The 20,679-nt window shown below is 41.8% G+C and overlaps 1 protein-coding gene across 4 annotated transcripts in view; it reads left to right on the top strand.

The window, feature by feature from the left end:
* znf608 (zinc finger protein 608) overlaps window positions 1–20,679 on the top strand; it is a 96,159-nt gene that overhangs the window by 17,889 nt on the left and 57,591 nt on the right. For all 4 annotated transcript variants that reach the window (XM_085986581.1, XM_085986570.1, XM_085986554.1 and 1 more), the window contains exon 2: window positions 6,122–6,374. In XM_085986581.1, coding sequence (XP_085842707.1) covers window positions 6,122–6,374 — 253 coding nt within the window. The remainder of the gene's footprint in view (window positions 1–6,121; window positions 6,375–20,679) is intronic.

Here is a 20,679-nt window from a genome sequence, read left to right as displayed (position 1 = left end):
TAAGAGCAGTATTAAGCACTATTAGTCACAAAATGGGCTGTGCGATATGTTGCAAGACTTACCCTGGCAGACTGCCATGATCAGATATGGTAATTGGACATTATACTGCACTTAAAACGCTTGATGTCAAGGAATACTTACTCCAAAATGGGAATAAAAACAAGGTGTAACTTATCAGAAGTTTAAACATTTTTCTGTTCAAAAGGCAGCGGTGTCATAAGAGGCCTTGTAATCAGTGATTAGATTGCGTTACAAAGGACAAGGACCGTAGTTTTTTGCGTTAGTGAACTCCGGACTTCTTGGTGTACTTTCCCTTTGTGCATGTGTGTTTTAGAGAAGTGTTAACATTTAAAAAGTGTTGGCTGGTTAGGTTCAAGCACTCTTGTGGAACTAGGAGAAGTTGCAGATATGAACAAAAGGAACTCCTTTTAGGCTTTGTTCTACTGAGCCATACAGATCAGGAAAGCCTCAGATTCCATCTCTGCTCTGTGCTGAATTAATTGATCTCAGCTGGGATGGTCATGCAAGGGGCAGGGGTATTGCCACAGTTTCCCTCAATGCTCCTGGGCTAAGGAGAGGGGCAATTGCCCCCTAAGGCTTCTGCTTCTGACAGCAAAAAATTGATTCTACCCACTCCCCCAACCCCCCTAACCCCCTGATGAGTGTACATCAGATAAGGACCGGGTTGAACTGTGATGCCCTCATGTTCAAATAGCCTGCTGTTGCAACTATCTGGGGTTGCAAATGAAGAATGAGCACTTGCGAAGCGTGGAACTGTAATCCTGTGTGAGTCAGTAGGTTCTGTGGAGGAGGGGAGTAGTGTGGGGTGGGGGATCTCCCATTTTCTGTGAACCATTTTTCAGAATAAGTACTTTGTTTTTCATCTGGAATAAGCTACATTTACGGAGTGTGTTGTTTTTAAACGTGCACTTTCATCCCATACTCTAGTATTGGGTGACATTTATATTCGTTTCTTTTGTGGCATGAGTGAATTATTTGCTTTGATGCTGCATCTCCATAGCTTAAAGGAAACGTGAAACTGGTTGGACTAATTGTGCTGAGTACAGTTGCCATGAAAGGCATTATTGTTCTGGATTCATTCCTTTCTCTGACAGTGAGCATTGCTTGAAGGTTTTATGCAGAACCTGTGCTTGTTTAGGAGAGGGAGGAAGAAAAAAATGGTTTGCACTTACTGGCTGTGCATGCATAATAGGAAGAAGTGAGCTTATGGTGTGGTGCTTGTGGTTGTAAATCCTTGTGATGAGCAGCATTTGCTTTCTCAGCTTACCCACAACGTCTGTGACTAATTGAGTGAATGTGAAGATTGCATCCATATGTTAATTACAGATACCAGAACCATCTACTAGGCGAGGACTAAACAGTACCGTCGGCCACATTTTTACCCATATTAGAATATCCGCTTGTTGCTAGTCTCATTTAAGCTTGTTCATATTGAGCAGACTGGATCCATAGATCATCATTTGCCTTTTAGTGATTTACAGAGGGGGTGGAGGGAGGAGAGGTAAAATTCCCTTTTTAATGAAAAATGGGAGATTGCTTATTTTTTCCACAATTAATGACCTGCAAATGAAATTTGCGACTGCACTGCTTTGAGACATGTAATTTTTGAGAATGTGATTTTGTTAGTGGGTTGTTAATTACAGAGAAAAATTGCATTGTCCTGTTTTCTGTTGAAATAAAAATTTCACACCCTTGTACGTAAATTTTGGTATTTGTTTTTGAAAACAATTCTGTAACTACACGCTGTGGGAAATAATGCACTCAATTTTATATTGTTCTTTCCTTTAATCCTCACCCTTTGGCTATAGTTTATGATTTTCTATCCGCAACATTCCAGACCTCTTAAAATCTCTGCATGTTTAATGCTGACTGATGCCATTGACCTTGTAAATCTGCTGCAATGAATTCAAAACAGGAGGTAACTGTGTAGAGCAAGTCTTTCAGTCCAGGTCATTAGAGCTGTATTAGCACTAGGGTTTAGGGGAGGGAGACGAAAAACCCCCCACAAGAGTATGTGTCCTGCTGGGAATTACCGCTGGTATACTAGCTGACACGAGTAGATTTCCAGAGATGTTGGTAATACTGTATTCAGTAGTTCACATTAGGCCACTCAAGAGTGGTCTAGAAGAGCAGTGGATTTGGAAGCTATAAATAAAAATTCCATCTGCATTTGAAACGGTGAAGATGGGTAAACATGCAACAAACTGCCCTGTCTTTAAACCAGCCTATTGTGTGCTTAAGACAAATAATACTGTATGTATGATCCAATCTCAAGTTTTATGAACACATACCTGAGATAAAAGTATCCCAAGTGTATTAAATAATAAAACTCTGGAGCTGTAATGCACCTGGACTTCAGAACACTCAGTGCAGATTCTACTATATTCGTATATGAAGGATTGCACCTTGATATAATTCCAGTTGTTTTGCAATGTTTAGGGTCAGCACCTTTATGGGCTGAAATGAGCACTTTTAGGGATTTTTAATTTTGTTAAAACTGGGTGCTCTCATGACAGAGGAGTGGAAATAAGAAGAAATAGAACTGATGCTTTTAAAAGTACCCAACCCCTAAATACTTGTCAGAACAACAGGGTAAAATTAACTCCAGATTTCTTACTTTTCTAAATGTTACAGTGATCGCAACAGTGCTTTTGAAAAGGTGGAGGCTATGGACTTTGTAGTTGGTGCCAATTTCTTTCATGGAATAGTTTCATGGAAAAGGCTGGAAGAAATGCTTTACATCCATGGCTGAATCAGCCTGACAAGCTCTCACACCGCCCCCTCCTCTTATTAATATTCCTTTTGATGTGCGCTTGTAAAACAGAGGATTGCCTGTTAATCTGCTGGATCTCTGGAGCTTTTGGCACTTGCCCGTAATTGATGTGTTCACATGACTGCTGGTTGGAGTACTAATGATTAGATTGGTGGCGGTACTGTAATATCTTTTAGTTAAATCGGTGTCGGCTTTTTAAAAAAAATATTCTGCAGTAGCTTTGCTAGTAGACTGGGGTAATTACAAAATGTCCGAACACTTTTCTAACACTCGGAACAAAAGAAAGAATGTGAGTTTCTCCGAATCATGCTCCAATCAAGCAAGGTATTGGAGGATTGCATCCATTTCTTGCTCATCAGCATCACTAAAGCATACAGAAGGATCTGGTTGTAAATGGGTCGCATAATTATTTTTTGTAATGACCCTGCAGTTGGTTTCAAAAGTCTTGCATCTTTTAAAACTTCTATTGCGCTTGATCAGTGTGTGTCACAGATCGGTGATCATCAAAATATTTTATATCGCAATGCAACAGAAATTGAACAAAATCAACACTTTAATCATTTGCATTGCGAGCATTAATAAGTGATGGCTAAGTGCCTTTGAAAAGACTTGGGACTCCCTATAACAGTTGGGCGCAGTTTTAGTTAAGTGTGTGAATCCCTTTGCAGAGTGGATAACCTAATCTGCTCTCTCTCATTCTCTCGCTGCTCTGGTTTCTGTGATGAATTGCCAGAATTCTGATCAGTACACATAAACACCTGGGAATAATCACGCTAGAGTAACACTGGAGAAAGCCGAGCGTCTGTTTCTGACATACACTTTCCCTGCTCTGACAGACTGCCATGTCCAGCTGTTAAGACTTGTGCGCCTAGTGTTTTCTATATGGCTGAGCCCCGCTTTCAGTGTGTCCCTCCTCTGCCACAGGAAAAGACTGCAGTGTGCCTTTAATTGCCGTCACAATAGGATGGACATGAGAGCAGGTTGTGGGGGTGGGGGAGGAAGCACTGTAAATTGATCCTCTCAAAAGAAGATACATTTAAAAATAAAATTAGGATATTCTTGCTTTTATTGTGGTATGTTATTTTGTCTGGGGATTTTTAAGGACTGAGTTGCTCAGTGAAACAGATGGTATCAGAGTGTTGCCTAATGGAAAGTGCCTCATCAGTGTCACATTGTTAGTCTTTTTACACTGAATAAGGTTTTGTGTCTCATGTTTTTATTCTCATTCAGTTTGAATTTTGCCTATGCGCAGGGGGAAAATATATTCTGTAATATGCTCCACGGGGCTACATTTGATTACAGTCTTTTGCTTGTGGTAAGATTTGAAATGGGTTTTCAATAAACAACAAAGGAAGGTTTCATCAAAGACTGTGTCTTTCAGTATTAAAACGGTCACTGTCTTTCCCTGGAGCTTTGTGTGTTCCAGCAGATCTTGCATTGTTGGGGAAGGAGAGATTCTATCCTGATATCCGAGCTTTTTAAAGGTATTAAATTACAAAGTACAGGATTGGTATAGTGAGAATGTAATACCTTTGCCTATCAGCAGTTTTATTACTGTGATCCGTACGAATTGGATTGCAAGGATGTGCCCGTGCTGCCACTGAGCTGTTACCTTACTGCAGTCCTGACTCTGAGGAGCTTCCTAATCTGAGTGGACAAGTTGCAGACACACTGGCTGATCCATTAAATAGGATGTCACATTGCTCTTCATTATGTGGTATTTCATGATATGTCAAAACCAATGATAATCGCACAGGCTTCATTTTTCTTCTTTGATGCAAAATACAATGATTGTGAGAGATCAGTGGAAGTAGAATAGAGGGGATGGATTCTGCGATTTCCCAGCAAGTTTAACAGTTTTCACCCAGGTGCAAAGACTTGCTGTATGGCTAATGGCAGGGTTAAAGCCATGCTGCAGTATGACTATTGATGCAACAAAAACAACAACAACTTGCATTTAGATAGCACCTTTAACATTGTGAGGCTATCCTTTCATATGATTATTGTAAATCATTTTAAGGCTTCATAATGGTTTTGCGGTGCTTAGTTGATAGCACACTTGCCTCTGAGTCAGAAGGTTATGGGTTCAAGTCCCACTCCAGGGACTTGAGCACATAAAGCTAGGCTGACACTCCAGTGCAGTGCTGAGGGAGTGCTGCACTGTCAGAGGTGCTGTCTTTCGGATGAGACGTTAAACCGAGGCCCCGTCTGCTCTCTCAGGTGGACGTAAAAGATCCCATGGCGCTATTTTGAAGAAGAGAAGGGGAGTTATTCCCGGTGATCTGGCCAAAAGTTATCCATCAACCAACATAACAAAGACATATTATCTGGTCATTATCACATTGCTGCTTATGGGAGCTTGCTGTGCACAAATTGGCTGCCACGTTTCCCACATTACCACAGTGACTACACTCCAAAAAGTATTTAATTGGCTGTAAAGCACTTTGAGACGTCCAGTGGTCGTGAAAGGCGCAATATAATTGCAAATCTCTCTTTCGTTCCCTGCACAATTTGGTGTCTTTGTCGCAACTGATACCATCACAATACCACTAAATTGGTCTTGTTTGCACACACTTCCTAAGGCTTGTTTAGATGTGTATGGAGAGTATAAATTGATAATCTAACTATGACCTATCTTTCTAATGATCAAGGGTCAGAGCCAGCCCATGTCTTGGAGCTCACTATCAATAACTTACAATTTCAGTGTAGGCCCACAAAAGGACCAAAAAAAGGAATACTGCAGCTTAAGTATGTTGAATAAGTTTGTTTATAATGATTGTTCAGTAAACTTTTCCCCCTCCAAAGTACAGTATGTCTTCAGCATAATTTCCTCCTTTTATGTATAGGGAAAACCATGTAGAGGCCATCTACAACAATATTCATTGTCACAAGTGCATCTTTCTCTGGGTGATTAATGTTTTGCACATACACATTAACGTGTTACTTTTGTATAGTATGCTTTTCTTTTTGATGGATAAGGGGGTAAGACTGATTATTTCTGATAGCTCCTATTATTCCTCAATATTGCACAATTCTATGTGCTTTCCAAAGGCACCTTTAAATGACATTTGCTGTATTTATTTATGATATTATTGAGGGTTTAAACCACACAATGTTTGAACAGGAGTATTAATTGGCAATGAAATGAGACTGAAGGCTGAGTGAGACTTGTCATTTTGTAAGCATTCCAAAAATTATTTGATTATGGCAAAGATATTGGGCTGTAGTTTACTTCCAGCAAAGAATAGTGATGCAGCAGTCCTAGACTCTGTGTGGTAAGTTGTAATTTTATAGATACAGATGGTAACATTTTTCTATTTTTTCCAGGTTGATCCCTTGTTCACTGTGCCTGCACCTCCGCCACCAATCTCTGTGAGCATGCCACCTCAGATTCTGCCTTCCTACTTTCCTTCTTCATCTAGCATTGCAGCCCCAGTTGAGCAGCTTTTAGTAAGGACTCGTTCAATGGGTATAAATACATGCGAGGTTGGAGTAGTGACTGAGCCAGAATGCCTTGGACCTTGTGAACCAGGAACTAGTGTAAACCTGGAAGGGATTGTGTGGCATGAAACTGAGGAAGGTAAGACGTTTAAATCATTTATATTTTTTGTTTGTGATAAAATCTGAGTTACCATGTTTGATTAACCAGGTGAGGTTTATGATACTTTATAAGCTTTAATTGCTTATTAATAGATGCATTAAGGGAAAGCTAGATAAACATGAATAGGGATAGAAGGATATGCTGATAGATATAGAGTTAGAGCTTGTCCGATATCCAGTCCTGGATGAACAGAAATTTCCTTCAACTAAATATTGTGAAGACCAAAGCCATTGATTTCAGTCCCTAGCCACCGACTCCATCCCTCTCCCTGGCAACTGTCTGAGACTGAACCACACTGTTCGTAACCTTTGTGTCGTATTTGACCCTGAGATGAGCTTCCGACCACATATCCGCGCCATCACTAAGACCGCCTATTTCCACCTCCATAACATTGTCCGACTCACCTCATCTGCTGCTGAAACCCACTCATGCCTTTTTTACCTCTAGACTTGACTATTCCAACGCACTCCTGGCCGGCCTCCCATTTTCCACCCTCCACAAACTTAAGGTCATCCAAAACTCTGCTGCCCGTATCCTAACACGCACCAAGAACCGTTCACCCATCACCCCTGTGCTCGCTGAACTACATCCGTTCCCGGTTAAGCAATGCCTCAATTTTAAATTGTCATCCTTGTTTTCAGATTCCTCCGTGGCCTTGCCCCTCCCTATCTCTGTAACCTCCTCCAGCCCGACAACCCTCTGAGATCTCTGTGCTCCTCCAATTCTGGCCTCTTGAGCATCCCTGATTTTAATCGCTCCACCATCGATGACTGTGCCTTCAGCTGCCAAGGCCCTAAACTCTGCAATTCCCTCCCTAAACCTCTTTACCTCTCTCCTCCTTTAAGACACTCCTCAAAACCTACCTTTTTGACCAAGTTGTTGGTCATCATCCCGATGTGACTCGGTGTCCAATTTTGTTTGATAACGCTCCTGTGATTCACCTTGGGACTTTTCACCAGGTTAAAGGTATTGTATAAATACAAGTTGTTGTTGTTATTGTTGGAGTGGTGGCAGGAGGCTCGTGTGGAGCATAAACCAGTTGGGCCAAATGGCCTGTTTCTGTGCTGTAAATTCTATGTAATTGTTCAAGGGATTGCTTTAAGACAAAATGCCTGCACTGGGTAACCAGGAATAGAATACTTTTGCTTTTTTTTCTCCTTTATTTCCTTGCAACCCCTTAAGGCGCTGATTTTTACTGGGGCACAGTTCCACGGGTGCTGGCAGCCCTCTGGTATCTGGGGATTTCTTTAAGTGTGAACCAAGGCAGTGAGTATCAGCAGGCTCTTCAAACATGGAGGGCATCACGTCTGAGCCCAATCCTGTTCTTACCTGACATCCACAAGTGTACTTTCTGACTGGATAATAATTAGGATTCTGAACTTGACGTTTATTCTTTCTCCCCAACCACCTAGGGTCCTGAGGTCAATTGCTCCAACTGCTACCGCAGCTGAGATCAACTAGCTCAGTGCAGGCTGGGGCCCACCTGGCTATAATGGGAGATGGATTTAAAAAAAATTATTTTCAATTAGTAGCCAGTTGGGTTGTCACATTTGGTCACTCAGCCATCAAATCTTTTTGTGAGCAGGTTGGTCATGCTAGTACCAATCTTCACATGATTACAAACCTAAACCAAGTTCAGTGCATTTCTCAAGCTTTTATGTTATGTGAGATCGTGTGAGTGGCAGCGGCGCCACGAGTGTCTTCCTGACCGCCGGCCTTAGTTAATTCCAGCAAGTTTACTTCCACTTGCACTCGGCTGGCTGCGCCACTAACTCAGGTCTCAGCGCAATATAAAAGCAGATTTAGCACTGAAAGCTTGCAGCAAGTGAAGATCCTACAATGTTTAGACAAGGCTGTCAACTCTTGAAGTTTATCATTCAACTGGTATTTTTGGTAGTTTTGATTTACTGTGAATTTCACCACCTGAGGGTCACAGAAGGTTAGAAGCTCAGTCTGTTTGAAGAATCTTGTACTTCCCTTGTGTAGTTGTGGTTGTAAGTTTGTGATGGATCACAGTTTTTTTCCGCTTCTATTGTGGTATTGTATGTGATGAAAGTCAGTGTTGTCCCGTGTGTTTCATAAGAACATAAAAAATAGGAGCAGGAGTAGGCCATTCGGCCCTTCGAGCCTGCTCCGCCATTTAATAAGATCATGGCTGATCTTCTGTCTCAACTCCACCTACCTGCACTATCTCCATATCCCCATATCCATTTCCTTTTTGTTTTACCTGAAATACTGTAATTTTTTTAATTGTGTGCTACCCTAAATTGGAGAAGTGAGTGATCCAGGTTTTCACAAGTGCATGTCAATGGCGATACAATGCTGGGGAAAAGGACCCATCAGTATTACAGATGTCTAATGACGTGTGTGTCCTATTTTCATAATGAAGGAAATGGGAACTTAATGCCTGAAGAGTTAATATTAATAGTTAGAACATGTTTGTGGTTAATAGCTCTGGTATTGTGTTTGACTTTTTTCAACACTCGTTCTTCGTGTTAACTAATACAAAGAAGCTTTCATTTTAAATAGGCAATGACTAATGCTAAAAATAGCTGGGGGCTTTTGTAAATTCAATACAAAATGTGGTGTAGTGTGTTCCGAATAACTAGGCTCCTGGAAACGACTGCCTTCCAGCATCAGAATGTGTGGCTGTCTGTGGTGCAATAAGAGAGCCTGTGGTGACCTTAATAGAGTTATTCATGGTGAATCAAATACCCTTCTGACCCACTGAATATTTTATGCTTGAGCGGAATTAATAGTTGAAGAGAAAGAGATTCCTGTTTACTACTATATCACTACGTAATTTTTTTTGCATTTTTCTCCTGATTATCTGAGGATTTTTTCTTCAGATATAATTGAGGGCATAATCCTCTCTGTCTATATCTATTTAGTAACAGTAAAATTACATATAAAAGCTGAATCCCTTCCCCCGCTGACCAAATGGTAACAAACAGAAGATTTAATTGAATCATGTAAATTAGTAGCTCAGTGGACAAGCAGTAATAATCAAGAGTATGCGCCCCATTTTTATCAAAGGATTAAATTACATACTGGGCTAATTAAACATTGCAAGAGTGAAGTCTTTTCTGCTATCCTTCAGATAGCAATGGTGGAGGAAATGTAAAAAAAGAAATGCTTTGGATTCAGATGCAAAATAAGTATGTTCTGGGCTTTGCTTTTACTGTGGAAAAAATGGGGTCAGGGAGGCTGATGGTAAAAAATTTCACGTTTAAAACTGCTGTTTTTAAGAAATTGGTGGAAATTTCTATAGCGCCGTCGTGGTTGTTTTTCTCTCTCCATCTTTTAAAGTAGAATGGATTGCCTCCGTGTGATTGGTCGAGATGTCGCTAACCCTCTTGATTGTTTGCCGGTGGCCATTCTGTCTCCTTTGTGTTAATAGGTCTTGGATATTTTGCTAATAAAACAAAGTGCAGTGTAGGCAGAAGGGCCGGGTGCCAAGCCTGTTAGCAGTCGAAAAGAAAGGAGTCTTGCATTCTTAGTGAAAAGATGATCAGTTCTTTCCTAATACCAGCAAAACAGAGCTTATTATTATTATTATGTGAGAGTCCCAGTGATCAGGAATGATAATTTGAAGGTTGGATGGGGCTATTGCCTAAGGCTTGAATTGCTAAGAGAACCAGTACAATGGACATGTAGAAGCAGCTCAGATGTCAAATTGAATGAAAGGCAATTCCTTTTCCAGCTCTGTCTGGTAAACCATTTGCACATAGCAAAAAGGAAACAAATGGGCTACTAAGCTCCAGAAGATGGCTAATACCTGGCATGACAAATTGCCTCAAGGGACTATTACGTAAACTGTCAGACCTTCTTCTTCTGGCTGTGATTATCTAGTGTGAATGGAGAGGAGAGGCAGCATTTTTTAAAGCATTTTTTTTAAATAAAGAAGAAAGGTCGGGCTTTAATAATGTGTGTATACTGTAGCAGTGATGTGAATGTTTGAAGATATCTGCAGCAAAGGGATATCTGACTACAGCAAAGAATCTTCTGAAATAACAACAAAAAATGCTGGAAAAACTCAGCAGGTCAGGCAACATCCGTGGAGAGAAATTTGAGTTGTACTGAGCTAAGATTTGTAATACACATTAATGGATTTAATTGGGCTGAAGCAGGGAGCTTCAATGTGTTCATGAAACTAGAATCTAATGTATGCTTTACTGTATGTACATCAATTTTAAACTGTAATAAAATAATAGTGCTTGTTAATGTATATCATTTTGCTGATGACATTTAAGCTGTTTGCCAAAGTTAAATATAAAACATTAGAAAAAGAATTAAATTGTTAATTCAGGAGAGGAAAAGACAGTTGAATTTCTTTTTCTTGCAGTGCTGGTGGTATCACTGTGTCTCTCAAACTGAATTAACATATTCAATTTTCCTGACTCTAAATTCAATAGACTATCGTGTTTCTGCCTGTGTCAGCTGACTAAAAATGCTTTCGTGTTCGTCAGTGCCTGGAATAATGTACAAGGTTTAAATGTAGCATACAAACAAGAGTTCCTGCAGCTTGGTGCTGACGCCCAGGCACGACCGGTTAGGTAGATTGTGAACAGCAGCTTGTGGCTTTGTGTGAAATATGCAACCAGCCCACATTAGCTACCTCCTGCCAGACACTGAACCTCAACGCAAAGTCCCCTGTGCCTCTTGTACATACACAGCAAAATTATTCCATCTTTAAACAAACATTAAAGAAATGAAGGGAGAGAGAGAAAGAGAGAGAGATGGAGCAGTGTGACCATCTCAAGCCCATGGGTTTGCTGTAGCCTGACTGGGATAATGAAGCTTAATAGGTGGGGGGAGGGGATCTGGTGGGAGGCTCGAATAGGTTAGCCTGAAAAAAAAGACTGATTCAGAATCACAAAGCTAAAAATTAAATAGACAGGTTTAAGGTGTTAAGTGGTGAAAGATGAAACTGTTAGCCTGTTGTGAAGAATGGTGAGTGGGTATAGAATAGGTTAGTAGATAGAGGGGGGAATGTGCTACTGAAAATATAGCTCAGGGTTTCTCACTGCTAGTTGAACAAACAGAGCATGCCTTGAATAATTTATGGCTGATGTCTGAATTGGTTTACAAATGCTGTGATATTATTATAGCCTCAAACTGTGGCAATGTTGGAAACTCTTTGGTTGCGCTGATGGCACAGGAAGTGAAGATGTCAAAAGGCAGGGGTCAAAAGCGGAAAAGCTGGTGACTTTATAACACAACAAAAAAAAAAATCATCCTGCAGCCTGCGCTTTTACAGATGCAAGAAACCCTCCTGGGAACCCCAGCTAAATTTGCTTTGAAATGTAGATAAAATAACAGGCAGTTAATGGCCCCTGCCTGGGGAAGGCCAGTTAGAAAATGGCAACATGAGGTCACTGAAAGACTCCAGTGCCATTTGCCAGCTTTCCTTCAGAAGGAAAATGTTGATTGGCTACTTTGCCGTAAGGCGAGTTGGTATTCATTCTACAGATAAAGAACAGAACTCTTCAATATCACTGCGTGATGCTTTTAATTGTTGCAGTCTTTTTTTTAATATAAAGATTTGAAATATAAATTACAGCCATCAGTGTGTAAACTGAAATTGTGTTATTGATCACTGGTGTGCCTATTTTTTTTAAATGGCAGCAAGGCCTCAGCCTGCAGCTGGTTGCTAATGGTCCATGAAAGATGTATGCATCTAGGTCTTTGGTTCAAGACTTTCGGTAAATGGCCGTATGACTAGTTATGAAATGAGTGGTGGGTGATTATCCAAGCAACATGCAGTTATTTTGTCTGTAAAACAATGTTGTTTTAATTCTTTCTCCACCCCCACCCGCTACCCCTATAAAAGTACTTGCTTAGCTTTGAGCTGAGCCACATTTAAGCAGTAATTCCTGCACAGCAGGATTCCTTGAGTGGGCTAGTGAGCTCCATGTTCCTGGATTTAAATGTGCTCCTTAGCTGCTTTTATGTGAGGTTTAGTGGGATGCTAGGGCTGGTGGCTCCCAACGTGTAGGTCTTGCTGTCATGTGGGTCTGGCAACCCCAAAGTAAATGTGCTGAATTTGTAACACAAGCCACCGGAAAGACCCGGTTAAAAAAAATGATCTTCCTGGCAGCTGGCCATAGCGAATCCGTAGGACGCAAGAATTAAAGGTTGATTTTATTTCCCTGTAGAGATTATTGAAATTTTTAAATGCATACACTCAAAAATTGTGCTACTGGAAATGTAGCTGGTATAATCTGCCCATTACAAATCATAGCTCTGTCTTTGACAGTGACTTGGGTGAAAAGTGGAAGTAAATGAGTCTTATTGAAATTGTGAAGCACTATTTACTTTGGCTCGTGCCTTGTACGAACCAGTTTAGACAGGAAAAAGACTATGAGCAGTGTTGTTTGGATTAGCTGCAATGTCTCTAAACACATGGGGAAAAGGCAGTTTTCCACAATTTGTTCAGTTGGTCTGCAGGTATCCTGAATGGCCCAAAATGTGCGATCAGAGGCTTCCCGCGGGCGGATGCCTCCAACCTGTAAAAAATGTATGCATTTACCTGGTGGCCCGGGAGGTACGGAGACTTGCGATCCTGGGCCTCTCTGAGTAGGCACGGGCAGAGGCCCACGTATCCCAGGGGCGTATGCGGTTCGCAAGCGCCCCGGGATACGTGGGTCGGCCCAACCAATAAAAGAAGGGAATTCCCGTTCATACATATGGGAGTTCCGTACGTACGGAATTCCCATAAGTATGAATGGGGATCACTTAAAAAATACACAAACACATGAAATAAATTTTTTAAAACTTACATATTTAAAATTAATTAAAATGCCATTTAATTAAATATTTTAAACAAAAATTTAATTTTTGGAATTTTTAAAAATGTTTTAACGGGGCTAAAAATAAACTTACCTTAATGTATAAATGAGTGATAACATTTTATTTTTTTATTATTGAAAACTCTTACACAACTCGTACGCACCCGTAGGGGTTGGAAAATACGGCCCGTTAGATACATATATATAAAAAATTTAGGTTCAATAATTACACCTTGTGTACTCAGTGAATACTATTACTCAGTGAAAGCCAATTCTACAAAAAAACTGTAAATTAGAGACAAATCATTTGTTGCATTGTATTGATCACTAACTAAAGTTTACACAAGGGCTCTTGATTTTAAGAGGTGGCAGGATGTTTAGCTATAATTCTTTGTACTAAATAACATTTCATAGAATAAATCCTGCAGCAAGAAATCACTGAACGTCTCTGACAAACCTTTCTTTTGTGGTGGTATTTATTCTCGTGTTAAGACTTTTTATTCATTGATTTTGGAACCTCCAAATGGAGCTCCACTCGATCCTGTGTTGCTGCCTTAGAATATAGAGGATGGAATTTTCTCTTATCAAAAAAGCTATCTTCTTGCCAGACTAATTTTAAAGTTACATTTCCTGTCAACTCCCTCCTTACACTGATATACAACGCACTGAAGCTTGTGTGTAAAACAATTTAAGAGAGGGGCGTTGCTTTGTAAACTATGAGCTATTAAAAAAAAACTCTTTTTAAAAGTTCATTTTCAAAAAATACACCAGATGTGTATTTTTCCAAAGTACAATTAGAATAGAATATTTTTAAACAACTGATTTTCAGATTAAGCTCATTACTTTACATTATGCTGTCTCTGTCTTCCTGTGGGGCTTCCTCCATCCCTGTTGCTTTTGCCAAAGTCTCTTAATGAAACCAGAGATCAACTGTGCAGAGTTAAATACATTTCCCACATTGTTCTTGCCATCTTTTATAATAATCAACATAAAATTCTGTGCAATGTTCTTAATAGCAGTCTGAAATGTAACTTTTCTAATCGCTACAAGACGACCAACAGTGACAAATGCCGACTTCATTGTTAACTGGCAAGGAAGCTAACTAAAGGGCTGGGGTGTATCTCCTTTATTTTATAACCTTGCATGTGGGATATTTTCCCACTTGTCATAAATAAACACCGATAAAACAATGCAATCCTGACTTGAGCTTTTAGGGATGTGACCTAAAATGGTATTTGGAATGACATGAACCTTCCCCCTGCCCACCCCACACACACCCTCCCTTTCTCTCTTGCTCTCCTGAAAGCCATGATGTGGAGATGCTGGTGTTGGACTGGGGTGGACAAATGTAGGAAGTCACACAACACCAGGTTATAGTCCAACAGTTTTATTTGCAATCACAAGCTTTCGGAGCGCTGCTCCTTCGTCACTTCACCTGACGAAGGAGCAGCGCTCCGAAAGCTTGTGATTTCAAATAAAACTGTTGGACTATAGCCTGGTGTTGTGTGACTTCCTACATTTCTCCTGAAAGCAGTGACTCATGCAGGGGTATGGTTGCACGGGTGTTGACAGATATAACTCAGCTAAGTGTCCATCTCGTGAATGGAGGCAACACCACCAGATCCTTATCTACATATACGCAGTTTCTAGCAGGAGTTACTTGATAGTGATCAGGGAAAGAAACCTGGGCTCATTCCCCTCCCCCACCCTGAAACCCAGGAAAACTGAAGCTAGCTGAGATCAGCAAGCTAAGTATAGACTAGGAATTGAACCTGAAATCTTCCTGGTCTGTGTGATTCAGTTCCACACTGCGTAGTACATTTACCAACTGAAACATTAGGGGAGCTAATAGGGATTTTTTTATGTGGTGTATTTTATAATATCCTTTCTAATGACACTACTTCAGGTTAAAGGAAAAACTGTAGGCTGTAACCAGCTATTAAATATATGGAACGTTTGTTCTGATATTATAGTCAATAGATATTCTGGTAGCCAGGGCCAGCTTCAAAGCCTGTTAGGTGGTGAGGATGCAATAGGCTTCTGAATGAACAGGAATGGCTGTATCCCGAGGGACGCTGAGAAGATGGTGCATGATCCTTTTCCTTTTGGGTCAGCTAAGTTTGCTAGGTACGAATGGGTCTCATCAAAGGAGAACGTGGCATGCATGGCTGAGCTTATTGGACTTTATTCTGTATTAAATGATTTTAGTGGCGTAGGAAAGCATATAAATGTATTGTTACTATGGGGGAGGATAACAATAAGGTTTCGAGGCTGCTGTACTAGTCTAGACAAGAAAGTGACAGGAAATGAGCTACAGAAAATGTTTTGGTATCCCTGAGGCAGATTCTTTGAGAACTGCTGTCTTCTCGCAGTTCGAGTGAAGTCTTTGTGAAAGCAGGCTCCATCTGCACGGACAGCTTGAAGTCGGCAAAGCTGATAATTTGTTTTCAGTTTTACGGAGGGCTTTAAGAGGCTTTGCATGATTGGGCTTGGTTATCCCAGTGACCATTTTGGAACCCCTTGATCTTGATTCCGTGTGCAGAATATTTCCAACTGCATGTATGAGCTGAGTGTGGATTCCTGTATGCCCCTTTTAATCAGGCTCCTTGTCATCTGACTGAGTGTTAATAGGACTCCCTTACAGTACCAGGGATTTCACCCTGGTTAGGAAGAGGGGCACCTGATAGACAGAGGTGTGCCTCCTGTTGATTAAATGGAGTATTGCAATCTTTGAAGTTTATGGAGAAACCACGTACCCTTTGAGCTTGTGCTGGCTAAAAAGAGGATGTGTGAAGGTGAGAGGCCTATAGATAAATATGGTGAAAAGTGAGAAGAATCACTTAATACAAAACCAAAAGCTGTTCACAGCAGGGCCATTGTGAAGATTAATTCACTGAAATTGTGATTGGTTTCTTCCTTCCATGGATAAAATGGGCAATTATTTGACTATTAATAAAATGAGCTCATACAAAGGAAGGGCCGCGCTGTCAAACAACTTGAGTTCCTGCCGTTGTGGCTGGTTTCCCTGAGTGACAGTGGCCCCTGTGATGGCTTGTATCTGCCTGCTGTTTTTTGTTGATTTTACTGCATCCCAGAGCCACAGGCGTGTGTGAATAATCTGTTCTAGGGAGTTGTGCACCAGCTATCCACTGAGCATCTTGATTTTTAGTCCATAACCAGGGTGTTCCATTCCTGGTTTGCTTTTTGCAGTTGCTGCGTTGGCAGAGCTTTGTTCACAGAAACAAACAAAGTACCACAGTTATATTGGCTCTTAGTAGCAGGACACAAGATAAGTTCCCATTCTCTGCCAGTTTCACTTAAGAAACCACACTGGTAGATTTTGGCAATTTAGGCAGATTATACTGCAATGCACATTCAAGCTTGTGCCGTTGAGGAAGTACATTTATACATGGGGCGCCACAATTTTAAGGCACAATTTGGATGGAAAACAGGTATATTCCAGCTGCTTGATGGAGATGCTGAGATCACTAGTTGCTCTCTGTTGTCATTTACAATTCGGGAGGAGTTCACTATGGTCATTCTTCCCACCTGGAGCTGGTTTATAGATGTTTTTGGAGTCCTGGTAGTTCCTGATTTGCCGTATAACCAGGATATGAATGGGCTAGTGTCTGATAATAATTCACCTTCTCAGAATTGTGGAAATTCTATATTGTTCTTGATGTGAAGAAGGTTAGCCTGGGCCTGAGTTGAGCTGGGTCCTGTGCGAGCCAAGTAGGAAGACGGCACATCTGTCTTTTATGACGTGCTCAGGTGTACTTGGTGCCAGTGCGCGCTCACTGTCCTTAGCAGCAGCATGCAGTGAATAGTACTGCAATATTCTTGATTTTATTTTGCGCCCAGGGACAAAAGGGGGACGATTATTGGTTTGGGTGCACATTGAGTGGGCGACAGGCAGAGCAATCGAACCGCCCGCCCGATGGCACAAGCCAGAGACCAGAACCATTTTTATGGTTGGGCCTTATTACAACACCTTCGGCAAGCTGCCATCGCGCAGTGAGTGGTGACAGGCAGCTTGCTGATCGGGGGGGGGGGAGGTGGTTGTGGATCCGACAGCTCCGTCCCAGAGCCGAGCCGGAAATAGGTACTTAAGGGGAGGGGGGAAGTGACACTGAGTGACTGGCACCAGGTGGGGAGATTTTTGTGGCGTCGGGAGGAGCTTTTGAAGTAGTCTGCAGCATCTCTTTTATGCATGCTCCATTCCACCCAGTGGAAGACCAGAACTGCACTGAGGTCCTACAATGGTGTGTGATCCTGATTTCAATATTTTAGTAAGGCTCCCTCCTATTCCAGGCGAGGTCACAAACTGCCCGTTTTATGGCCTGCGTGAAAATGAAGTCGGACAGACTTTGGGCAACGAGTGAACGGTAGGTTCTTTAAAAAAATTCTTTGTCCACCTATTGCTCCATTTTCTCAGTGTGAACAGGATGGTACACAGACAAAACGTACTCTCAGAAGTGTCTGGCTACAACATTGCTCATGGGATCAGTTTACTCTCTAACTTTATCAGCTATAAAAAGGAATGCATCATCTCATTTGGCAATTAAGTTGTTAGTTAAACTCTTTTGATAAATGGTGCAGCGACTGCCAACTTTCAAAGAGGCATCTGTGATTGGCAGAAATGTCATTTAAAATCGTGTTATTGCATGACTGCCTCTTAAAAAAAAAAGGATATAATGCCCAGCTTCCTGTTTCAACACGGGAAAAGTAAATGCTCATTAACTCGATTATAGATAAAACCGTATTCTGAACAAACAACATTTTTGACAAGTTCAGTAATTTCAGCAGTTGTTATAGGCAATGACATGAGAACGTGGGTTCTTTTTATTGGTTGCTAGCAGACCTGCCACCGTGTTGCTTATGTGAGCCAGAGGGTTCACTGTTTTATAACAATAGAGGCATTTATGCCATGTAGGGCATAACATCAGGGTCACTCGGTAAATGAGTAAATCAAATTCCCTTTTTTATTGGTACTTTAGGGATCAAATTCTACAACTCTCATTCTATGAATGGCCTTTATTTTCTATATATTCCTTTTCCTATGTATTTCATCATTATCTCCTTACCAGTTTGAAAGCTGAGAATAAACAGTAAGATGGTACACAAGATGTACCAGTTGGAGTTAGAAAACTGATATCTAGCAGTACTGGGTAGGGGAAGTGGGGTTTGATAACACTGGTGGGTGGTCCTGGAGTTTGGCAGCACTGTGTTGGGTTGCTAGGGTTGGTGAAGGGGCAGGGTGGGTGGGGAGGGAATTCTGTGCAGGAGGAACCTGAGGTTGGGCAGAAGCGGAGTGGAGGTGGATACCTGGGCCCTTAAATTTTAGGAGTTCTACTGGCCTCCTACCATAACTCCGGCAGGAGAATGGCAGAACCTTGGGGTCTCATGTTTGAGTTACAGTAGCAGACTGGTAAAAGCTCCATGGAATTGCAGGGCCCTGGTGTCTTTTTAGCAGTGAGGAGAGGGACAGAGCATGAGCCTGACCGCTCCGAGTGGGGTTGAGGATGTCCCAAGCCTGGCAGCACTGGTTTGTAATTTTCTAAGAGGTCTTTGCAAACATTATATTTGATATTCTGTGCTTAATTCCTGGAAGTGTATCTCTTTTTCAGTCTCTGTCTCTCATTCTCACAGGAGCCAGTAATTAGAACATTTATATTTCTAACTACCAACAAAATACAGATGATAATCTGGCGATAATTCATTCAAGGCTTTATTATTTATTTTTGGATGTGGATGTCACTGGTAAGGCTGGCATTTATTGCTCATCCCTAGTTTGCCCTGAGAAGGTGGCAGTGGGCCTTCTTCCTGAACCGCTGCAGTCTGTGTGGTGAAGGTGCTCCCACTGTGCTGTTAGGTAGAGTTCCAGGATTTTGACCCAGTGACAATGATGGACGGCGATATATGTTCAGGTCAGGATGGTGTGGGACTTGTTTTGTTTACTTCAACCCCATTGTGCCTTTTAAAAAATATTTGAAATAAAGATGAGGAAAGATACTCAATCTCTCCATCTGTCTGTCTTGTTCCCTGTTTGCCGTCTCTCACAGTTTGACATTCAGGGCTGGGTTTTGCCAATGGGGAGCTTTTGGAGGCGGGACTCCCACTTGTCGGGTTTCAGTCCCGCCTCCATCGACTTGTGGCCAACCCACGCTATTTTCCCTTGATTGACCTTGTTAAGCCCGCCCAGCGGACTCAGCAGGCCAATTGAGGGGAAGCCGGTTACAGAGAATGTCAGCGTATGACATTTTTGACAGATGAATTGTCATCGTTTGACAGCTCTGTGAAGCTGTCAAACACTGACATTCTCTGTTGTTTGATGAGTCCTCGTATTCAAGACTCATCAAACCTCTTTTGTGAGCAGAAATTAGATGGTTGTTGCATCGGAGAATGCAGCAGCCATCTGTCATCTCTGCCAGTGAGATGCACGAATCTCCGCATCCCCAACTGTTGAAGCCTGCAGGAAGAAACAAAGGTAAGTAAACATTTTCTATCACTTTTCACTCACCTCACATAGTTACCTCTCCACACTTGCACCCATCACCTACCTCCACAGTACACTTTTGCACCCCTCCGACCCCCGCAGACCCACTGCTCGCCTTGGTGACCCAGGCGGGGTTTCCCGACATCGGGAAGCCCGCGTCTCTGGTGGAAAAATGGGGAAAATCCTCTTAACTGCCTGTTAACTACCTGTTAACAGGCAGTTAAGTGGCTCTAATCCCCTTTCCGCCTCCAGGAGACGGGACCCGGCGCGGGTCGGTTACCCACCTCCTGGGAAGATGGCATGGAGGCGGGTTGGGGGCAGGATGGGCACCCACCCTCAGATTCTGCCATTTTCCCGGCAGTCCCGCCTCCAAATCCGCCTCCCCAGGGCTGGCAAGATCCAGCCCTCTGTCTCTCTCGTGCTCTCTGTTTCATAACTGCAGTTAGGATGTTTACATTTTCTGACTTTACAGCTGATATTCAAGTGATAATTATAGGCTTTCTGTTTTCTTTTAGTTCTTTTAGATTTGATTTTTTTAAAAGAGAAACTGATGTTAGAATGAGGAAAGATATTATCTGTCTTTTACAGTTGAATATGCTTTCTGAAGTGTTAGAATATTTATAATTCAAATCTAACTGTCAGCTGTGTTTCAGTTGCTAGCACTCTCACCTCTGAATCTGAAGGTTGTGGGTTGAAGTCCCGCTCCAAAAGACTTGAGCACAAAAATCTAAGCCGACACTCTAATGCAGTACTGAGGGAGTACTGCACTGTCTTTCGGATGAGACGTTAAACCAAGGCCCCATCTGCTCTCTCAGGTGGATGTAAAAGATCCCATGGCACTATTTCGAAGAAGAGCAGAGAAGTTATCCCTGGTGTCCTGGCCAACCTCTCTCACCATTGACAGATTGCTTCTGTCATCTCAAGTTCACCTGCCATCTATTACATCAGAATGGGTACGGTTTATACTCTCTCATCTTGGTCCTCAGAATCCCACCAC

This window comes from Somniosus microcephalus, chromosome 1 (genome assembly GCF_052327205.1).
Source record: "Somniosus microcephalus isolate GS21.2 chromosome 1, FLI_Smic_1.0, whole genome shotgun sequence".
Lineage (NCBI taxonomy): Eukaryota > Metazoa > Chordata > Chondrichthyes > Squaliformes > Somniosidae > Somniosus > Somniosus microcephalus.
This window is presented reverse-complemented; position numbering and strand designations above follow the sequence as displayed.